This window comes from Electrona antarctica (genome assembly GCF_951216825.1).
Source record: "Electrona antarctica genome assembly, chromosome: 4".
Lineage (NCBI taxonomy): Eukaryota > Metazoa > Chordata > Actinopteri > Myctophiformes > Myctophidae > Electrona > Electrona antarctica.
Genome location: NC_136809.1, coordinates 24841015 through 24859614, shown reverse-complemented (window position 1 = coordinate 24859614; position 18600 = coordinate 24841015). Strand labels below are relative to the sequence as shown.

General features: G+C 44.3%; 1 protein-coding gene across 1 annotated transcript in view; it reads left to right on the top strand.

The window, feature by feature from the left end:
• fam13a (family with sequence similarity 13 member A) overlaps positions 1-18600 on the top strand; it is a 95032-nt gene that overhangs the window by 60586 nt on the left and 15846 nt on the right. The window contains exons 13-15 of the mRNA XM_079499397.1: positions 312-373; positions 817-856; positions 16297-16450. Of these exons, the coding sequence (XP_079355523.1) occupies positions 312-373; positions 817-856; positions 16297-16450 (256 nt within the window). The remainder of the gene's footprint in view (positions 1-311; positions 374-816; positions 857-16296; positions 16451-18600) is intronic.

Here is an 18600-nt window from a genome sequence, read left to right as displayed (position 1 = left end):
CCTTTGTGTGAACAAACTTTGGCTTGTGATTGGCTGATCACCCCATAGTGATGATTTAATTGGCTGAGCAAAGTATATTGAAGATACAAGTGAGGGCAGAAAAGTGACGACGCCAAAAGTGATTGGCCGGAATGACATTTGTGATGATTTTATTGGCTGAGCCCGGAATGTGATGTATGATGATTATTTGTTTGCACCGTTTGTTTTACATCACCATTACATCACCTAATCAACATGAGTTAGACTTTAATATATTAGCGCCCCTCACTTCACACGGGTGTGATCTTTTTGTGTCTTATTTCCATTTTAAGGAGAGTGCTTGTGGAGCAGATGAAACACCTGGAGAGGACGTCATGGAGTCGAGTGAGAATGGGTAAGCCCTACACCTACAGTATAGTAGTACAGACTCATCTTTTCAGGATCACACAACTGGAAACGGTGATTTTTACTTGGTAGAATGCCGATGTCGTCCTCCGAAAATAACTGATCTACAAGCATACAACACGTTGCAGTGCAATATGTCGTGAGCTTGCAGATCTGTTTTTTGTTTGTGTGCCAGACTTCATGTAGCCATTATAGCCAAGTATAAATCAAGGGTTTACATCATTACTCTTATTGCTATGATACTAGCTTATACCAGCAGCAGCCAATTGGAGATTTCAGGGGATCACCTTTATGTACTCAGTACATTGTACTGTGACCTTTTATTCAAGCCGTTTAGTCTGCAAAAGGATGCTGAAAGTTGAGAGCCAGATCAAATCATTGTTTGCTTTCTGCAAACGTGCCTGTGATGAAGGTTTTTTTTTTCTCCTGAAGGAATGGTAGTCCAAGGATGAACCGCCTTCCTCCTGCAAAGGTAAGTTATGATTTCGCAATCTGTAATTTCTCCCTCTTTCCGTGTCTACACCCGTCTATTTATGAGAGAGACAGAGAGATGGAGAGGGATAGGAGGGGGGGGGGGGGGGGGGGGGGGTGGGCAGGGTGTTTAAGAAGAAAACAACATGGGGGAGATTGGTGACACCACGTCACTCCCTTTTATTTAGAATATTAATACATTGTATAGTACCTTTAAAAATAGTTAAGACAAAATAAACAATGCAATGAAAAACATGAAATGTACAGTATTAATAATAAAGCAGTAGTAAATCTCTTAGCACACTTTTACAAATCTATGGCATGTAGCACCTCCACATTGATGTTTTTGAGAATATTATTGCAGCACAGCAACCCCGCCCGTAGCTACTGTACTAATAGACAAAGATTAGGAATTCAACCCTTTTATCAGACATATGCTACAATATTTACACATTTAACATTGTATTATTTATTCAGCTACAGCTCTTATCTACAGCAACATACAGTGAGTCAACAGGTATGGATATGTCTTGCCCAAGAACACCACACTGGCACACGGTTAGAGCAGGCATTGACCATGGACATTTTGATCTGGAGTACTTGGGACTAAATCACACGTTTATATTATGTCAAGTACTGTATGACATCATGCAGATAACAATTTACAGATGTTTAGTTGTTGGCAACGCATACCTCTAAAATATTTTAGCATACCTTCGTGATTGTTATTTTTCTAGATATTATTTATCATAACATTTACTAATCCAATTAGCAGCAGGATACAAACTAATGATAATAGTCGTTATAAAATAGCTCAAGGCTGTATTGCTGATTACTTAGCTTAGGACCCCCGCAGTGGTGTCCGGTTAGAACTTAAACCAGGATGCTTTGACTTCTGCCTTCTCCCTGAAGCCGACCCTCTATATATTCTCCGACCAGGCTTGTCACGATGACTAAGCCAGTTAGATCTATCCATATATGGTTCTATCCATATATGGTTCTACCATATCTATCGATATCAGCACTAGGTCGGCTCGGGCCCAAATATAGGGATTGTCATACTAAACATGTCATATATCATATAGCCCAACGTCCTAGTCAGAGTCTTCGTTACAGCCACCCCAGATTTCACGTTGAAATCTATACCGCATCCAGAAGACTCAGACAATTGTCCTTTCTTTCGGCTAGGTTCTAACAGGCCAGGCCTGGTAGTTATCCAGCAAGGGAGGCTCTCGAAGATGTTAATCTCTCTCCATTAGTCTGCTGACGATCTGTGTATGCTCACAATCCAAGCTATTTGGCGATCAATGCTCCCTCAATATTATTGACTTGGTTTGGCTGTACGGCAGGAGATACAGCCACCCCGTGCAAAACTTGAAGATCTCTCATGATTCTGATACGCAACTCTTCAGGTTGACCCCTCAATCCGACCTGCTTGGCAACTGTGTGTAACAAAATGGTTCGCCCCGAACCATCATCCAGAACTGCATATACTTCCATTACTTTGCCACAATTGCAAATTAGAACTTTGCACACCTTTAACATTTCTCCCTTTAGGCGGTGGATAGCCCACATGCAAGGACTCTCCTGCTATAGTCAAGATTGCTGGCTGCGGTAATTCCTCTTGTAAATCCTGTCCCGTCTCGATCTTAGGTGTCCTAGGGTTCCGCAAATGTTCATCTGCTCTCCGGTTCAACCGGCTCCTATTAATACTGTGAAAAGCCAGAGGGTGCCTTCCACCACAGTTCACTCCTAGTCTGTAGTTTACAGTTTCTTGCCTGATGACGACGTCCATTGCTGATAACACAGCTTCATCTGTCATATCAAATCTCGTCATTTGAACCTGCCGCATACCCCAAGATGGTGTGTGCCGCTATTACAGTAATGCCATCTTGCTGGTTACTTGGTGTACGATCGGCAGAATTGGGTGCTACTACCATACCATGCATGATGACTGTTCGTCTCCGGTTATGCTCATGGTCATTTCTGCGAGAGTGACCGTCCAGCCTCCTTGCTGGACTACTTCGGCCCCCATGAACCTGGACTTCTGGTCTGTCAGCTTGCACTTTCATCTCGATATCCTATCGGTGGACGAAGCCTCTGCCGTCCTCCGACTGCTCCAACATCTATGGGAGGGTTGATATAGCTCCGATGCCCTTGCATCATCATGCTGTCCAGACAATGCCTCCGACTGCTCCAACATCTATGGGAGGGTTGATATAGCTCCGATGCCCTTGCATCATCATGCTGTCCAGACAATGCTCTCATGATATCCACCAGAGCCTTTTGGCCCTAATGACATCTAAAGCTCTAGGTGAAAGCCTTCGTTACACTCTGCCACCCCCAGATTTCCCATGGAAATCTGTACCATATCTAGAAGGCTTGAACAGTAGACCCCTCAGGCCACCCCAATACAAGCATACGGAGGCTTGAACATCAAGCGTCAGCCATTCAGACCACCCCATTGAGGGCGTCCAGGCGTCCCGCTTTCTTTCTTTGATGTTACGGTGGGTCATAAAAAACCTCAAGATCAAATCACATGCCACCCATTAAGGGCGTTCCCTGTCAATGGGTCAGAGTCAGCCAATCCGTGCAGTTCCAGTTTGAAGTAACGCCCTCTTGACCGTATCAAAGGTGGTCCACAGCTTCGGACCCAGGCTTCTACAACACCACGCCATCACTTCAACCCTGGCGTCTACGACACGACGCCATCACTTCGACCCTGGCGTCTACAACACGACGCCATCACTTCAACCCTGGCGTCTACAAGACCACGCCACCACTTCGACCCTGGCGTCTACAACACCACGCCACCACTTCGACCCTGGCGTCTACAACACGACGCCATCACTTCAACCCCGGCCACTTTCAGGGAGGTGATCATGTCCAGTGCTCTCTCTCTCTCTCCTGCACATCACCAGTGCTCTGCACATCACCAGTGCTCTCTCTCCTGCACATCACCAGTGCTCTCTCTCTCCTACACATCACCAGTGCTCTGCACATCACCAGTGCTCTCTCTCCTGCACATCACCAGTGCTCTCTCTCCTGCACATCACCAGTGCTCTCTCTCCTGCACATCACCAGTGCTCTGCACATCACCAGTGCTCTCTCTTTCCTGCACATCACCAGTGCTCTGCACATCACCAATGCTCTCTCTTTCCTGCACATCACCAGTGCTCTGCACATCACCAGTGCTCTCTCTCCTGCACATCACCAGTGCTCTCTCTCCTGCACATCACCAGTGCTCTCTCTCCTGCACATCACCAGTGCTCTGCACATCACCAGTGCTCTCTCTTTCCTGCACATCACCAGTGCTCTCTGACTCTAAGGTCCGGGGAGGTCTCACGGCTCCGAGATTCTGGCATCCAGATTCTGGCAACAGGGTGGGTCTCACAGCTTCGAGACGCTGCTGCTCACCTAAGGAGCAGCCAGGACCGCCAGAGCGTTCATGCTCTGGCGGCAACAGGGTGGGTCTCACAGCTTCGAGACCCTGCTGCTCACCTAAGGAGCAGCCAGGACCGCCAGAGCGTTCATGCTCTGGCGGCAACAGAGTGCATCTCACCGCTTCGAGATGCTGCTGCTCACCTGCGGAGCAGCCAGGACCGCCAGAGCGTTCATGCTCTGGCGGCAACAGGGTGGGTCTCACAGCTTCGAGACCCTGCTGCTCACCTAAGGAGCAGCCAGGACCGCCAGAGCGTTCATGCTCTGGCGGCAACAGAGTGGGTCTCACAGCTTCGAGACCCTGCTGCTCACCTAAGGAGCAGCCAGGACCGCCAGAGCGTTCATGCTCTGGCGGCAACAGAGTGCATCTCACCGCTTCGAGATGCTGCTGCTCACCTGCGGAGCAGCCAGGACCGCCAGAGCGTTCATGCTCTGGCGGCAACAGAGTGGGTCTCACAGCTTCGAGACCCTGCTGCTCACCTAAGGAGCAGCCAGGACCGCCAGAGCGTTCATGCTCTGGCGGCAACAGAGTGCATCTCACCGCTTCGAGATGCTGCTGCTCACCTGCAGAGCAGCCAGGACTGCCAGAGTGTTCAGACTCTGGCAGCGACTGGGTTACCATCTGGTTAGAATCTTGCCACTGAGTCATAGAAGCTACTCAAGGTATATGGGTTGTAAAGCCAGATACCTTGGTTCGTATGTGTCTGGAAGACTTCAGCATCCCGTTACTGCGGTAAGCCCTAATCCGGCTCGAAGGACCATATAAAATAGCTCAAGGCTGTATTGCTGATTACTTAGCTTAGGACCCCCGCAGTGGTGTCCGGTTAGAACTTAAACCAGGATGCTTTGACTTCTGCCTTCTCCCTGAAGCCGACCCTCTATATATTCTCCGACCAGGCTTGTCACGATGACTAAGCCAGTTAGATCTATCCATATATGGTTCTATCCATATATGGTTCTACCATATCTATCGATATCAGCACTAGGTCGGCTCGGGCCCAAATATAGGGATTGTCATACTAAACATGTCATATATCATATAGCCCAACGTCCTAGTCAGAGTCTTCGTTACAGTCGTAATGATTTGAGCGCTGATATGCCTATAGTATACAATTATTAATAAAAAATGAAGAGTTGGGTGTTTTACAGATGCCATGGCATATAATCAGTGCTGATTGAACAGAGATACATCAGAACTTATAAGAAGTAATGCTGGTGTACAGTACCTACAGTAGCTGATTCTGCCAGTAGCAGATGCTTGTCTCAAAGATTAAGCTATTCGATGTCTAAGTATTGTTATTAGTACTAGTAATATTAGAATGACTCTGTGCACCATGCAAATAATACTGCAATATAGTGTATACTTACATGTGATTAACTGTGCAATCTTTGGTGTTGGCAGATGGGAGAAAAAAGACAATGTACATTCTCCATCTGCTGACTTGTAATCTGAACCAGTAAAGAAGAAGCTTATAGTGCTGCACAAATCTGGTGGAATCCTATTGTGAGGTGGCAGAGGTGCCACACCTCTGCCACCAGGGTCACAACACTGCCGTCATACAGAGACATTAGTGTTACCATCAAGCTGGTCAGGTCTTTGACTATAGGTCGACGAGTTAAATTTACACTCTGGATTGTACTGTGTACACAGAGTCATTGCATTAAAATACAAAGTCAGCATAGTGCTTCTGGGGCTTTTAGTGCTTGCTCTGGGGAAGTGTTTGGATATTGGCCCAATCTTATTGGCCAATAGAGCGTTGCAGTCCCGCCCCCTTTCATGACGACGCCAGGCCCAGGAAATGAATCCCAATGCATTTTTCCCATAGACATTTCAAAAAGTATTTATTTAAAGACCTTAAAGCCAACTTGAGTCGTGACAAATCATGACAACAAACACAATATTTTGGACCAAACAAATAATTACAAAGAAGAAAACAACAAAAAGAAAATTGTTGTAACCTGCCGTTTTTTTCTACCTTCTAATTCTTTGTTTGGCCCAAAACATTGTGTTTATTGTCATGATTTGCCACGACAAGAGTTGGCTTTGTCCGCGGCGTAAACGTCTTTAAATAAATACTTTCTGAAAAGTCTATGAGGAAAATGAACGGGGATTTATTTTCCGGGTCTCTCGAGGGGGCGGGACTGTGACGCTCTATATATAGGATTATTAACCTTATTAATTACCAGATATCCATCATATCGTTGCTGTTGGGCAGAAACTCTGTTATGTCCGACACAGTTACCTTTCAGGAAATGGAAAACAAGACCCTGCATTCCAATGGATCCAATGTAGTTATTATTTAGTCACAAGCTTTTGTAAATATTTATAAAAACCGACAGACAGACTTAACTTTAAGCCTGGTGTTATTTGTTAAAATCACAAGTGATTTTTCCCCCCTTTTTTAGGGGGGCTAGCCCCTTATATACAGCTTTTGTCCTTAACTCGTGTCACATTTGCCATTGACAATGAAAGAAGAATTTACGCCATATGTGGATGAGCAAATCGGCTTTGCTAAGCACAGTACAACTGTTCTAATTCAGCTCGGTGCTTATCACATAAATTCAGTTGTCATCTTACATGTTCATCGTGAAAAGATGAGTTTTTTTAAACATTGTATCATGGTTAAAAGATAATAACATAAGTTGACAAATTAATTCATGAAGAAGTATATTCATTTTTTATTGGATGATGTACGATGTCAAAAGCGCCCCTCACTTCATGAAAATATGAGATCTCTGGGCATTGCTTGTAGTGTAGACTGGCTATTTTCTGCTATGCTTTTGCACGATACTGTCATATGACAAAGTATCAAATAGGTTTGAGTCATAAAATATAAATGTAAAACACACACACACACACACACACACACACACACACACACACACACACACACACACACACACACACGCTGTGCCAACTGTATCAGTGTTTGGTTGTATGGTTGGCCTGAGCCCCCCGTGTAACATGATAGCTGTACCGCCAGTTAGAGCACAGTGCACAGCACCTACACACACACACACACACACACACACACACAAAAGCACACAAAAGCACACAAACACACTCATCCAAACAGACGTACACATGCGTACACACACTGCATAGACACACACACAAACACATGCACGCATGCGCATATGAACCAGCAGTGAGGCCAATTGGCTGCCTTAAAAGATTACTTCACCACCCACATGTCAATTACAGGCCACTTACGGCCACACAAAATCAATGGGACGTGGAAAATTACAATGGAAAGCTTCTGCTGACAGACTAAGCCTGTTACTTGGCACTGAAGCGTTCCATATGCTGCTCATACCATACATTCACTGCACGAACACTGGCTTCTAAAGGTCCTCTATTGGCGACTGCAACTTATTAAACATAATTATTTGTCTTGTTTTTCTTTCCACTCAAATTCACTGATAATTGTAAGATTTATTTTGTAGGCCTATATGCTGTGCTTTGTATGCTATTGGTACACTGTAATGTCTGAAGATGTCTATGGAACACAGACGTGTGTGTGTGTGTGTGTGTGTGTGTGTGTGTGTGTGTGTGTGTGTGTGTGTGTGTGTGTGTGTGTGTGTGTGTGTGTGTGTGTGTGTGTGTGTGTGTGTGTGTGTGTGTGTGTGTGTGTGTGTGTGTGTGTGTGTGTGTGTGTGTGTGTGAGATTTTCACTCAAAATCCTGAGTATTGTTTTAACTCTGGATTTTACAGTGTGTATATAATAAAATCACACCCGTGTGAACTGAGTGGTGTAAGGTTTTATATAGCATGATCAGCTGTGGTCTGACGTAATGTCTGACGTTAAAGATCTTTGGCTAGGTAGACTCGTCTTCTGATGTGATGATTTGTGACCATGAAGTTGATTCAGCTGGAGTTTTTGTCCGATGTGAGGTATTATATAAGGTAAGGTATTATATAGCCTGATCAGCTCTGATCTGACGTAATGAAATCACACCTGGATGTGATTTCACAACTGGCTTTTTTTGCGCAGAGAAAATGACCACGGTTGCTACGGTCATCCAGTTCACCCGGGTGTGATTTAATTACGTCAGAAATTATTTTGAACATAGCAACCATGCTCATTTTTTTCTGCACACAAAAGCCAGTTGTAGGAGTGGTTTACACCACTCAACAAGTGACTTTGTGTGCCAGTGTGCCATCTCAGCATTATTCTCCTTATGTTTCCCTCGTGTGTGCATGTGTGCCTCTTGCGTCAGAGGCACTTTATCCGTAATTTGGGGATTTAGCATTGTGTAAACGGCGTGTCCCCGTAAAAATTGGCTATCTTGTGCCACAGCCTAAATCCCTAAAACACCTCCGCTACCCGTTACATGATGCATAGGTGTGGTTTGGGCGTTACAATGATTAAACCAATCACCGTGCCACATGCCATTGCCTTTAAGAGAACCATTATCTATTACGCATCATGCCCAGTGATCTCTTGCACACAATATGGCCCATGGAAGGGCTACAATGGCTGCCTTTTTGATACAGAGGGTTGTTTTCTGTGTCCAGTAGGCTAGCTCCTCGCCTCCTCTATCGTCCACTCTGACCAACACAGTCTTACTAATAATAATAATAATAATAATGGATTTTATTTATAACGCACTTTACATTCGTTAAAATCTCAAAGTGCTACAATGAGCAAATGCAAAAGAATAAAAATAAAAACATAAGAAGCATTAGACCATTAAAACCATCTAAGAAAAGGGAACACATCAATTTAAAACAAGAGGGCATGCTATAAAAACGCTTTGTTGAAAAGGAAAGTCTTAAGTCCTCTCTTAAATGAGTCAACTGACCGTGGTGCTGTCAGGTGGGCGGGGAGGGCGTTCCACAGTTCGGGGGCGGCCGAGCAGAAGGCCCGGTCGCCCATTACTAGCAATAAAGCAGCGCTTCCAATTCCAATTTTTTAAAATTCTGTGTAATCTATAAAGTTCCAGTTTTCATTTGGTATAAAGATCGTGATTGCAAGCAAGGAAAGTTCGGGAAATCGTATTCATTAAATAGACTTGAACGGAGGCGAAATAACATTGGAAATGACACCTGTTGCTTCCTTGCATCTAGCCTTTAAGTGCCTTTAAATAAAACCACATTTGGTTGACATCTATGTATCATCTATGTGTTACTGATTAGTGATTATGGGGAATTTTACAGTATTGTAATCCATTAAATGGTTGCTGCGCAATGGATGGATGAAACTGAATGAGCAAATGGAATCGTGCACAATGTGCCCTGGCGCCGCACAAATCACTAGACAATTAAACACAATGGACACAAGGAATTGACACTGCTGATTATAGGAAAAATTACAATCACAGAAATTTGTGGAGAATTAAGACAGAATGAGACCTGAGCTGTGAATGTTCTGCAACATGCGTCAAGCCGAGGCAGCTCCAACTCAGGTCTCAGGAGCACATTATTTTATCACACGGAATTCGCATTACGGGTGGTTTGAGGAGGCGCTTTCCGTTGTCCTAAACCTGTGTGCAGAAAGCACATCAACACGCCTACAGACACACCTCCACCTTAGTGCAAATGAAGGTGTCGGCATAATGTATCTCTAGGGTATAGTGGCCACAAGATACCATTTACGCATATTGGAAGCTCCTAAATGCGTAATTCACGGATAATAGTTAAATTAATGCTTGCGGGTAAGGCATGGCAGAGCCCACTATCTATTCTCCTGTACGTGTAACGTGTTGCTCTCACGGTCAGTGGTCAGTGGTCAGTGGTTTTCAACCAGTTGTCCATGAGGTCGTTCCAGATGGCCCCAGAAGGATGGAAATTTACCTGTATTTGATCTTTAACTCTTCAGAGCATTTATGCTCTCAAGAGTAAAATTATTGTTGAACAGACTTAATTTGTCTACACAATTACAGTAGATAATGTGGAATAATTGTTATTTTTATTGTTTGCCTGTTATCTCTACTAATGGTACCAACATCATTACGGCATGGAATAGAGCGTCGCAGTCCCGCCCTCTACCATGGACCAGGAAATGATTCTCCGTTCATTTCCCTCATAGACATTTCAGAAAGTATTTATTTAAAGACGTTTACGCCGCGGACAAAGCCAACTCGAGTCGTGACAAATCATGACAACAAACACAATTTTTGGGTCCGAAAAAATAATTAGAAAGAAGAAAAAAACGGCAGGTTACAACACTTTTTTTGTTGTTTTTCTTCTTTGTAATTATTTGTTTGGTCCAAAATATTGTTTGTGTTGTCATGAGTTGTCAGGACTCGAGTTGGCTTTGTCCGTGGCGTAACCGTCTTTAAATAAATACTTTCTGAAATTTCTATGGGAAAAATGCATTGGGATTAATTTCCTGGTCCATGGTAGGGGGCGGGACTGCGACGCTCTATTGTGTATCCAAAGACAACAAGATATTCCAAGTTTTGGATCTGAGAGGCTAAATGTCATCAGGTCTGTGGCTCAAATGCTGAATAAATAATGGACCTTGATATGAAAAAGGTTGAAAATCACTGCTCTATATCATGCCCCCCCCCCCCCCCCCCCCCCCCTTTGGGGTTCTCATCTGATGATGTAATCACAGCATCAGTGGATTATGTCATTGGGGATTATGCACATCATGAAATCACTGAACTGTGTGTGTGTGTGTGTGTGTGTGTGTGTGTGTGTGTGTGTGTGTGTGTGTGTGTGTGTGTGTGTGTGTGTGTGTGTGTGTGTGTGTGTGTGTGTGTGTGTGTGTGTGTGTGTGTGTGTGTGTGTGTGTGTGTGTGTGTGTGTGTGTGTGTGTGTGTGTGTGTGTGTGTGTGTGTGTGTGTGTGTGTGCGTGCGTGCGTGCGTGCGTGCGTGCGTGCGTGCGTGCGTGCGTGCGTGCGTGCGTGCGTGCGTGCGTGCGTGCGTGCGTGCGTGCGTGCGTGCGTGCGTGCGTGCGTGCGTGCGTGCGTGCGTGCGTGCGTGCGTGCGTGCGTGCGCACACACGCACACCGTCACTGCAGGCCAAAGAGCATCTGTGCTCATGTGAATGTATGTTAATATATTAATATTGCAAAGTTTTGAGTGATTATGTTACATAGATATACTCTCAACATATTAGGAAGACTTAGATTTTTGCCATACACACCTAACCCTAACCCATGTACACATTAAGATAACACACACAAAGTACACCATCATAATAAAGAGAGGTGTTCTGCGCATTCCCATCATAGCATGGTAGAGTCCAGTGAATACAAACCATTCTGAGTGAGCACTGAGAAGTCACAATCATCCATTCATCAAAGTGGATGAATAGCCACATGCCTGTTTACTTTCATTATGACTGTTACCTGTAAGTCTTTCAGTGATTCTGATATTGATTAATCCATTGTTCTATTGACAAGTATTATGATTGGATTGGAATTAAACCAACACGAAAAACTAATCAGCAGATCAGGTACATTATCAAGACCACTGTTAATTCATCTACTTTGAGAGGCATTGATCTGTTTGGCCTTATTTGCATATCAATGACTATAACAAGGTGGTCAATCAAGATAATTCAAGAAACCATTTCAATGTAGATAAAGATTAGATTCCCAAACCTTTCAGGACAGGACCCCTTAAAATAATGAATAGTTTAGCAGAAACCAAAAATTGTAAGGGCCAATCAGCGTCTGTGCTCAGGGCCCTGTGATTGACAGGTGTTGATTGGCTCTAACGTTTAGGTTTCTGCAAAACGCCCACCCAGCGCTTTGGGCTGCAGATGACACATGATAATGTGAATTCACATGACCGGGATGGTTTACCAGGCTACTCCCATCCTCACAAGCACTTGACATTGTAGGAGTTGAGGAATTACATCTAGTTTGACTCAGTTCCACAGATAAATATCGTGAAAATAGAAGATTGGATATTTTATTACGGTATATTAAGGTCTATTAAGGTAATATTTGACAATTTGTGTAGTATTGTTAGTTTTTTGCCTTTTTGTGTTTGTATTTTTTAGGTATTAAAATATTCTTAAAAGTCCTTAAAAGTCCCTAAGAATATATATAAACTTTATTATAAACTTTAAGCTCATGGCCCACAGGGTAAAAACAATACATCACATATAAAAAAGAGAATAGATATAGAGATACCCTAAAAATTGTATGTTGTTTTTCTAACTGTTGAGTGAGAAAGCAATATAATAATTTGGGGACCCCCAGTTTGGGAACCACTAAATTAGGACAGCACAAGTGATTGGTGATGTGGGTTCTGTAAGCCAACATAATGTGTTGGTCAAGGGAGCCCTCTGGAATGCTGACGTAAGGTAAAAAGATTCAACCTCTCTAATGGTTGAAATTGTAGTATAGTTGGTAGTTGAATTCAGAGACCTACTGTTCTGTAGCAATACTGTGGACTTAACACTCATGAACTGTAACAAGGACTTTGAGGTTGAAGTCACTAACGTTAAATGTCTGGCATTCAGGAGGTCACCCCGTCCCCTTCCTGCTTCTTCTAGCTGAGGTGGATGTTTTTACGCGGGTGTTATGCAGCCCTAATCACCAACATACCAGGGAACAACAACAAACGTTCAGAACTGAAGCCAGTACGTCAATATGGCCCTAATGAGTTGCTAATGCGTTTCATGCGGTACTGACATGGCAGTCATAAGCTGCGTTGCCATTGATATTATCTCCTCGTTTGTTCAGTGGTTTCCCTGTGCCGGTGTGCCCACGCTGCAACCGTGTGTTCTTGCCTTTTAAGATTAAGACATTAAGATTGGGTGTGTGTTGGGCAGTAGTGCTGTCCCGGGCCTTGATACCAAGGTTTGATACCAAGAATTACCGATAAGAATACTGCAGCCTTGAGTACCATCCACCATACCAGCATGTATTTCTGTGTCTCTATTCTGACTGATATCAGGCAGCCAGCATATTTTTTTTTGTTAACTTTTTTATGATTTATTAAAATCCCCTAGTGGGTAGACTTCCTATTCTGTCCATTCGCCTTCTTCTATCGTGCATTTGCCTCCATATTATGCACAAATAATAATCCCACTTAGCGGCCCGAACCTCTAGTACAGTATACTTCCCCAGAACAATACAACACAACACAACAGATTTTGTGGGGGGGAAAACTGACCGATTTATTTATTTTTATGTTTTTTTGTGGCTTTCGCCTTTATATTATATTTTTTATGGAGGGATAGACAGTAGGCTGACAGGAAATGGGGGGGTGACATACAGTAAGGGCCGTCTGGATCGGGAGTCGAACCCGCAGCACACTGCCAGACTGGATTACCAGCCAAGGTGCCTGGACCGCTGAGCCACGGCCCACGTCAGCCCAGGCCACTGACCGATGTATTAACCAATGGTTTAAATTTAACAATTTAAATGTAAAGAGTAGGATTAAATAAAATAGATAAATAATTAAATGGAATGGCTGCCTGAATTAGATTTTATTCCCCCCTGCAGTCCGATCCGATCCACTTTTTTGGCAGATATCGCCGGCCGATATCCGATCTGAGTATCAGATCGGTACAGCCCTAGTTGGTAGAGTTGTTGCAGTAGCACTTGTCATATTTAGTATCTAATAGTATGCTGTGCACATGGCACTGTCTGCAAGCACATGGATACACCATGCAGGTCTTGTTTGTGGATCGGGCCGAGTGCGTTACAGGAAGGGGTTTCAGCAGAATGGTCATTCCATGTAACGTAAATCAGCCAGTTAGACATGTGTGCATATCAGTCTGATGAACCGTCATTAGGGGATCTTGAGTATGGAGGGGTCAGCTTGGGCTAGTGGCTTTTGAGATGCATTGAGAGAGGTGTGTGTGTGTGTGTGTGTGTGTGTGTGTGTGTGTGTGTGTGTGTGTGTGTGTGTGTGTGTGTGTGTGTGTGTGTGTGTGTGTGTGTGTGTGTGTGTGTGTGTGTGTGTGTGTGTGTGTGTGTGTGTGTGTGTGTGTGTGTGTGTGTGTGTGTGTGTGTGTGTGTGTGTGTGTGTGTGCGCGCGCGCGCGAGAGTGCGTGTGTGCGTGTGTGTCAACTTACTGTAAGTTAACAGGTGTTTTATGCTTTGGATGAGAGGGTGTCAATACATAAGATGTCTTCTTCATTACATTGGTGCCCATGTATTTTTAAAAGGGAGTACTCCAGCACATTAACTCAAGTACAAATTTGACAATTTCAGTTGTAGTTATATAGTAATATTTGACCAGGAGTATCTATACTTATATTTGACCAGGAGTATATCTATACTTTGAAGTACTGGGGCTGAGCAATAACCTCCTCACCCCTCATTCCCATTAATCAATGTAACAGAAACCTTCAAACCATGCTATTTTATGCTCTCTAATCTAATCTTGCAGGAGTAGTTAGTGGCAGTAGTTGTTTCTTGATTCCCCCCCCCCCCTCCCCCCTAAAATGAGCACTGAGTTACACGCCCAGAAGAAGTGGGACCCTATGGGGCTTTAGAAGGGCCAAGTAGCTCCTGTGCACACTCAGAATACAGTACATGACCAGCAGGCAACCGTCCACTTGTACCACACATGGATACACGCACACATGCAGGCACACACACATGCACGCACGCACACACTCATATTGCCCTAGAGAACATGATAGCTTGCTTGGCATGCTATGTGTACAATGCACCTGACTGTTCACCATGGAGGAGTTGCCAAAGGACATTCGGTTGAGACAGAAAGAGAGAGAGACAGACAGAGAGGATTATGCGTACCTAGGGCTGTCAAAATAATTTAAATTTTAGAGTTAATTTATGGAATTAATTAGATTATATTAATGCATGAAACAAGATGGAAAGAAACCTGTGTGTGGCCCTGTCTGCATGTGGAAATAACACAAGTTGGGTATTGCCAGAAAAGGCTGCACAATTTACGTAGGTAGCGGCTCGCTCAGATCACATAGCACATTGATGTGAGAGCGAGAGAGAGTGAGAAAGAGCAAGAGTGACTCATTTATCGTTAAGTTCCCACAAATAACATACTGTATTTGTTACAAAAATAACATTCTGACAAAAACGGCCATCACAATAAGCCCCTGGTCACGGGCCACGGCTTATAGTAACTATATATACTATATGCAACGCTTTTTTCAAGCTTCGATTATGCCTTCTTAGGCAATGCGAGAGTGGCTATAGCTGAAGTACATTTAGGTTAAGGTTCAGATTTATGGCTCTTCCTTAATGAGGCTACGCACGATGAGACATATAGCCTACTGCTCCACAACAACCTGTTGCATTCTGATATAGCCTACTTTGTCGACGCGTCGTTGAAAATAAGAAGAAAGTAACCACAGTACAGCTGGTATTTGCAGGTAGCAGTGAGAAAAGAGTCATAAGACCTTTACTGCATTAAAAAAAATGTTTTTTTCCTACATATAGAAACACTAGCCAGACATGTAGATGGAAGAGGTGACAATGCTGTACTATGTTTGTCTAGTACAGAGAGACAGAAATCACCCTGCCAATGTGCATGTACTGGCTAATAATCTGCCTGCTTTTCTTCTCCAGAACACACACACACTTCCCTCGCCCCCCTCCCCTTCTGCTCTTGCTACTGTGAAACAAACAACTCAAGTTCAGCATTGGGGTGGGGAGTATGTGCATTATGTGTGTGTGCGAGCGTGCACACACACACGTGCGCGCGCACACACACACACACACACACACACACACACACACACACACACACACACACACACACACACACACACACGTGAAGGGAGGGGGCTCCAGTCTGTAAAATAAAGGAGGAGTCAACTCCGTTCTCTCTCTCACTCACTCACTACTCACTCTCTCTGTCTCTCCCCCACTCCTCTCAAACACGCACATGTGCGCACACGCATACACACAGAGAAGGAGACAGATGGGCGGATGTTTTGGCCAGCCAGCTCGGCCAATCAGGGGCCAGCCCCCCTCCTGTCAGGGAAGGGCTTGTACTGAAGGGACCGTGTGGCTGAACTTAAAGAGTGTGTGCTTTGCTGACGCTGCCCCACAATCTATTGAGTGCTCTCCCATCGTGTTTCTCTCATGGTTGTACAGACGCTACGGATGAAGATCCAGGAGCCACCGTTCACTTGCGACGCGGGGAGATTAGGAGGCAGCGGAGGCGTGCGCGGCTCGGACTCGGAGTGCGAGGACCATGTCCCAAGGCTGGACCTGACGGCTCTGACCGAAGACGGCGGTAGCTGGGGAGGTGAGTCCCATGTCGCCCCCTGGCTGTGCTGAGTCGCTCAAAGCAGAAACAGGAATATAAACACCAACAGTGAACTCCTCATTGTGCATTTACATTTTTAATCCAATGGAAAAAAAATCCAAAAGAGCTTTGCTGTGCACATACAGCATACATAAACACTTTTAATTTTTTAATTTTTTTTTTTTCCTTAATGTTGTGATAGGACTAGGGGCATGTGTTTACATGCATGTAAATACATAGGCATGCATGCATTTTATATACACTCAAATGTTTTATTGTGATTGGGCGTGATACATGATCTAATACAGGGTCTGACGCACGCACGCACGCACGCACGCACGCACGCACGCACGCACGCACGCACGCAGGCACGCAGGCAGGCAGGCAGGCAGGCAGGCAGGCAGGCACGCAGGCAGGCAGGCAGGCACGCACGCACGCACGCACGCACGCACTCACGCAAATTAACACACACATCCCACTCACTATTCCCCACCCTATAATCTTGCCCTACGCACATGAGTGTCTGGAAAGCAGCTGTACACCTCCTGCTTTGCCTCTCTCTTGTTTTCCCTCTTCCTTTTCTGTGGCTCTCGTGTCGCGTCTCCTGCAGGAGGTGAGATGTCCTCTTTAAGTTATACACTATTGTTGTGGAGAAGAGAAAGACCTGTTTGTCCTCTCAGGCTGAGCGAAGCAGCAACTCAGCATTGTACTGTCTAACCACTGTGTAAACACGTTCTGCTTCTGCTGCCACGTGTGCGCGTGTGTTGCTTTTATACGCACATGGGCTCAACTGCGTCTTTTGGTTTGTTTTCTTTGGTTTGTTTGTGTTGACCTTGGCAGTGATAAGAAGACACACATGCAGTCTTGTCTCTCTGTGCTAATTGTGTTTGTACTCAAGAGAATAATCAATATTAACTGCACTTGTACGGTACCTGCGTGCTTTCATTATGTTCCCCCTGCTGTGGTCAATTTTTGGCTTTGAAGGGCGTCCAGTCTCAGCTGTGAGTGACAGCTTCTCTGTTGTCCACTAGTACATAGAAGCGATAATTGGATAGGAGGGTAGATGACGACGGTGTACAGCCTGAGTCTGGCAAAGGGCATTGATTTAAATGATGGCCTCCGTTTCCACTTAGAGGCATTTTAGTAAGAACATGTGTGTAGTTAATTAGGTCTTTCAGCGGGGATAATGGTGTGTGTGTGTGTGTGTGTGTGTGTGTGTGTGTGCGTGCGTGCGTGTGTGCGTGTGTGCGTGCGTGCGCGCGTGCGCGCGTGCGGTATGGTATAGTCGAATGTGAGAGATAGACATTAAGACCATTTTCCTTGTCCTCACAAGAGAAATGGTTAATTAACAGATATTAAGTATTAACGGTTAATTCATGTTTATTAATTGTTAATAAGTGTCTTATTAAGTGTCTTATTAACGGTTAATTCATTTTTATTAATATGACCGTAATGTAAAGTGCTACCAAAATTATTCTTATGGAAATGCCTGCAAGTGGAAATGGAGCGCATCAATCCCCTTTGTCAGACTCAGTTGAGGTTAGGTCTAGCCATTATGAGTTCAGGTTTAAGGGTTGGGATTAGAGTAATGCAAGATTTCTTAGTTGTTATGCTGTTGTCACGCGTCGGAAGTAGCAGATCTACAAGCTCACAAAGCTTTGCAGCGTGAAGCGCTGTGAGCTTGTAGATCGTGTATGTTTTGCTTTGTGAGCTTGTAGATGTTTTGCTTTAGGTTTAGGGATATAAATGGCAAAAATAAATAAAAATTACGTTCATCAAATTGGTGCCCTACACTACAATGCGTGCGTGTACACTTGCGTATGTGTGCCCAGCACGCATGGACACTTGCATGTAATATGTAATATGTCCATGCGCACTGCATGTACGTGTGATGTCTGTGAGTTTGTATTTGATTTCAGCTCTGCAGACTGCATGGGTTGAAAGTCTATTTATGTATTAAAGCTGGGTTACCATGTCTCATTGGTCATTCACAAGGTTACAGAAATAGCCTACGACTATTTTATTTGTGTCTATATTCGCAGCTAAAACATGTTAGTGTGTCCTTTATGTGAAGTGCATGAGATGCAAAGGTTTCTTCTCAAGCCTCAGTTGAACTCAAACGTTCAAACCACATCCAGAGCAATTATTAA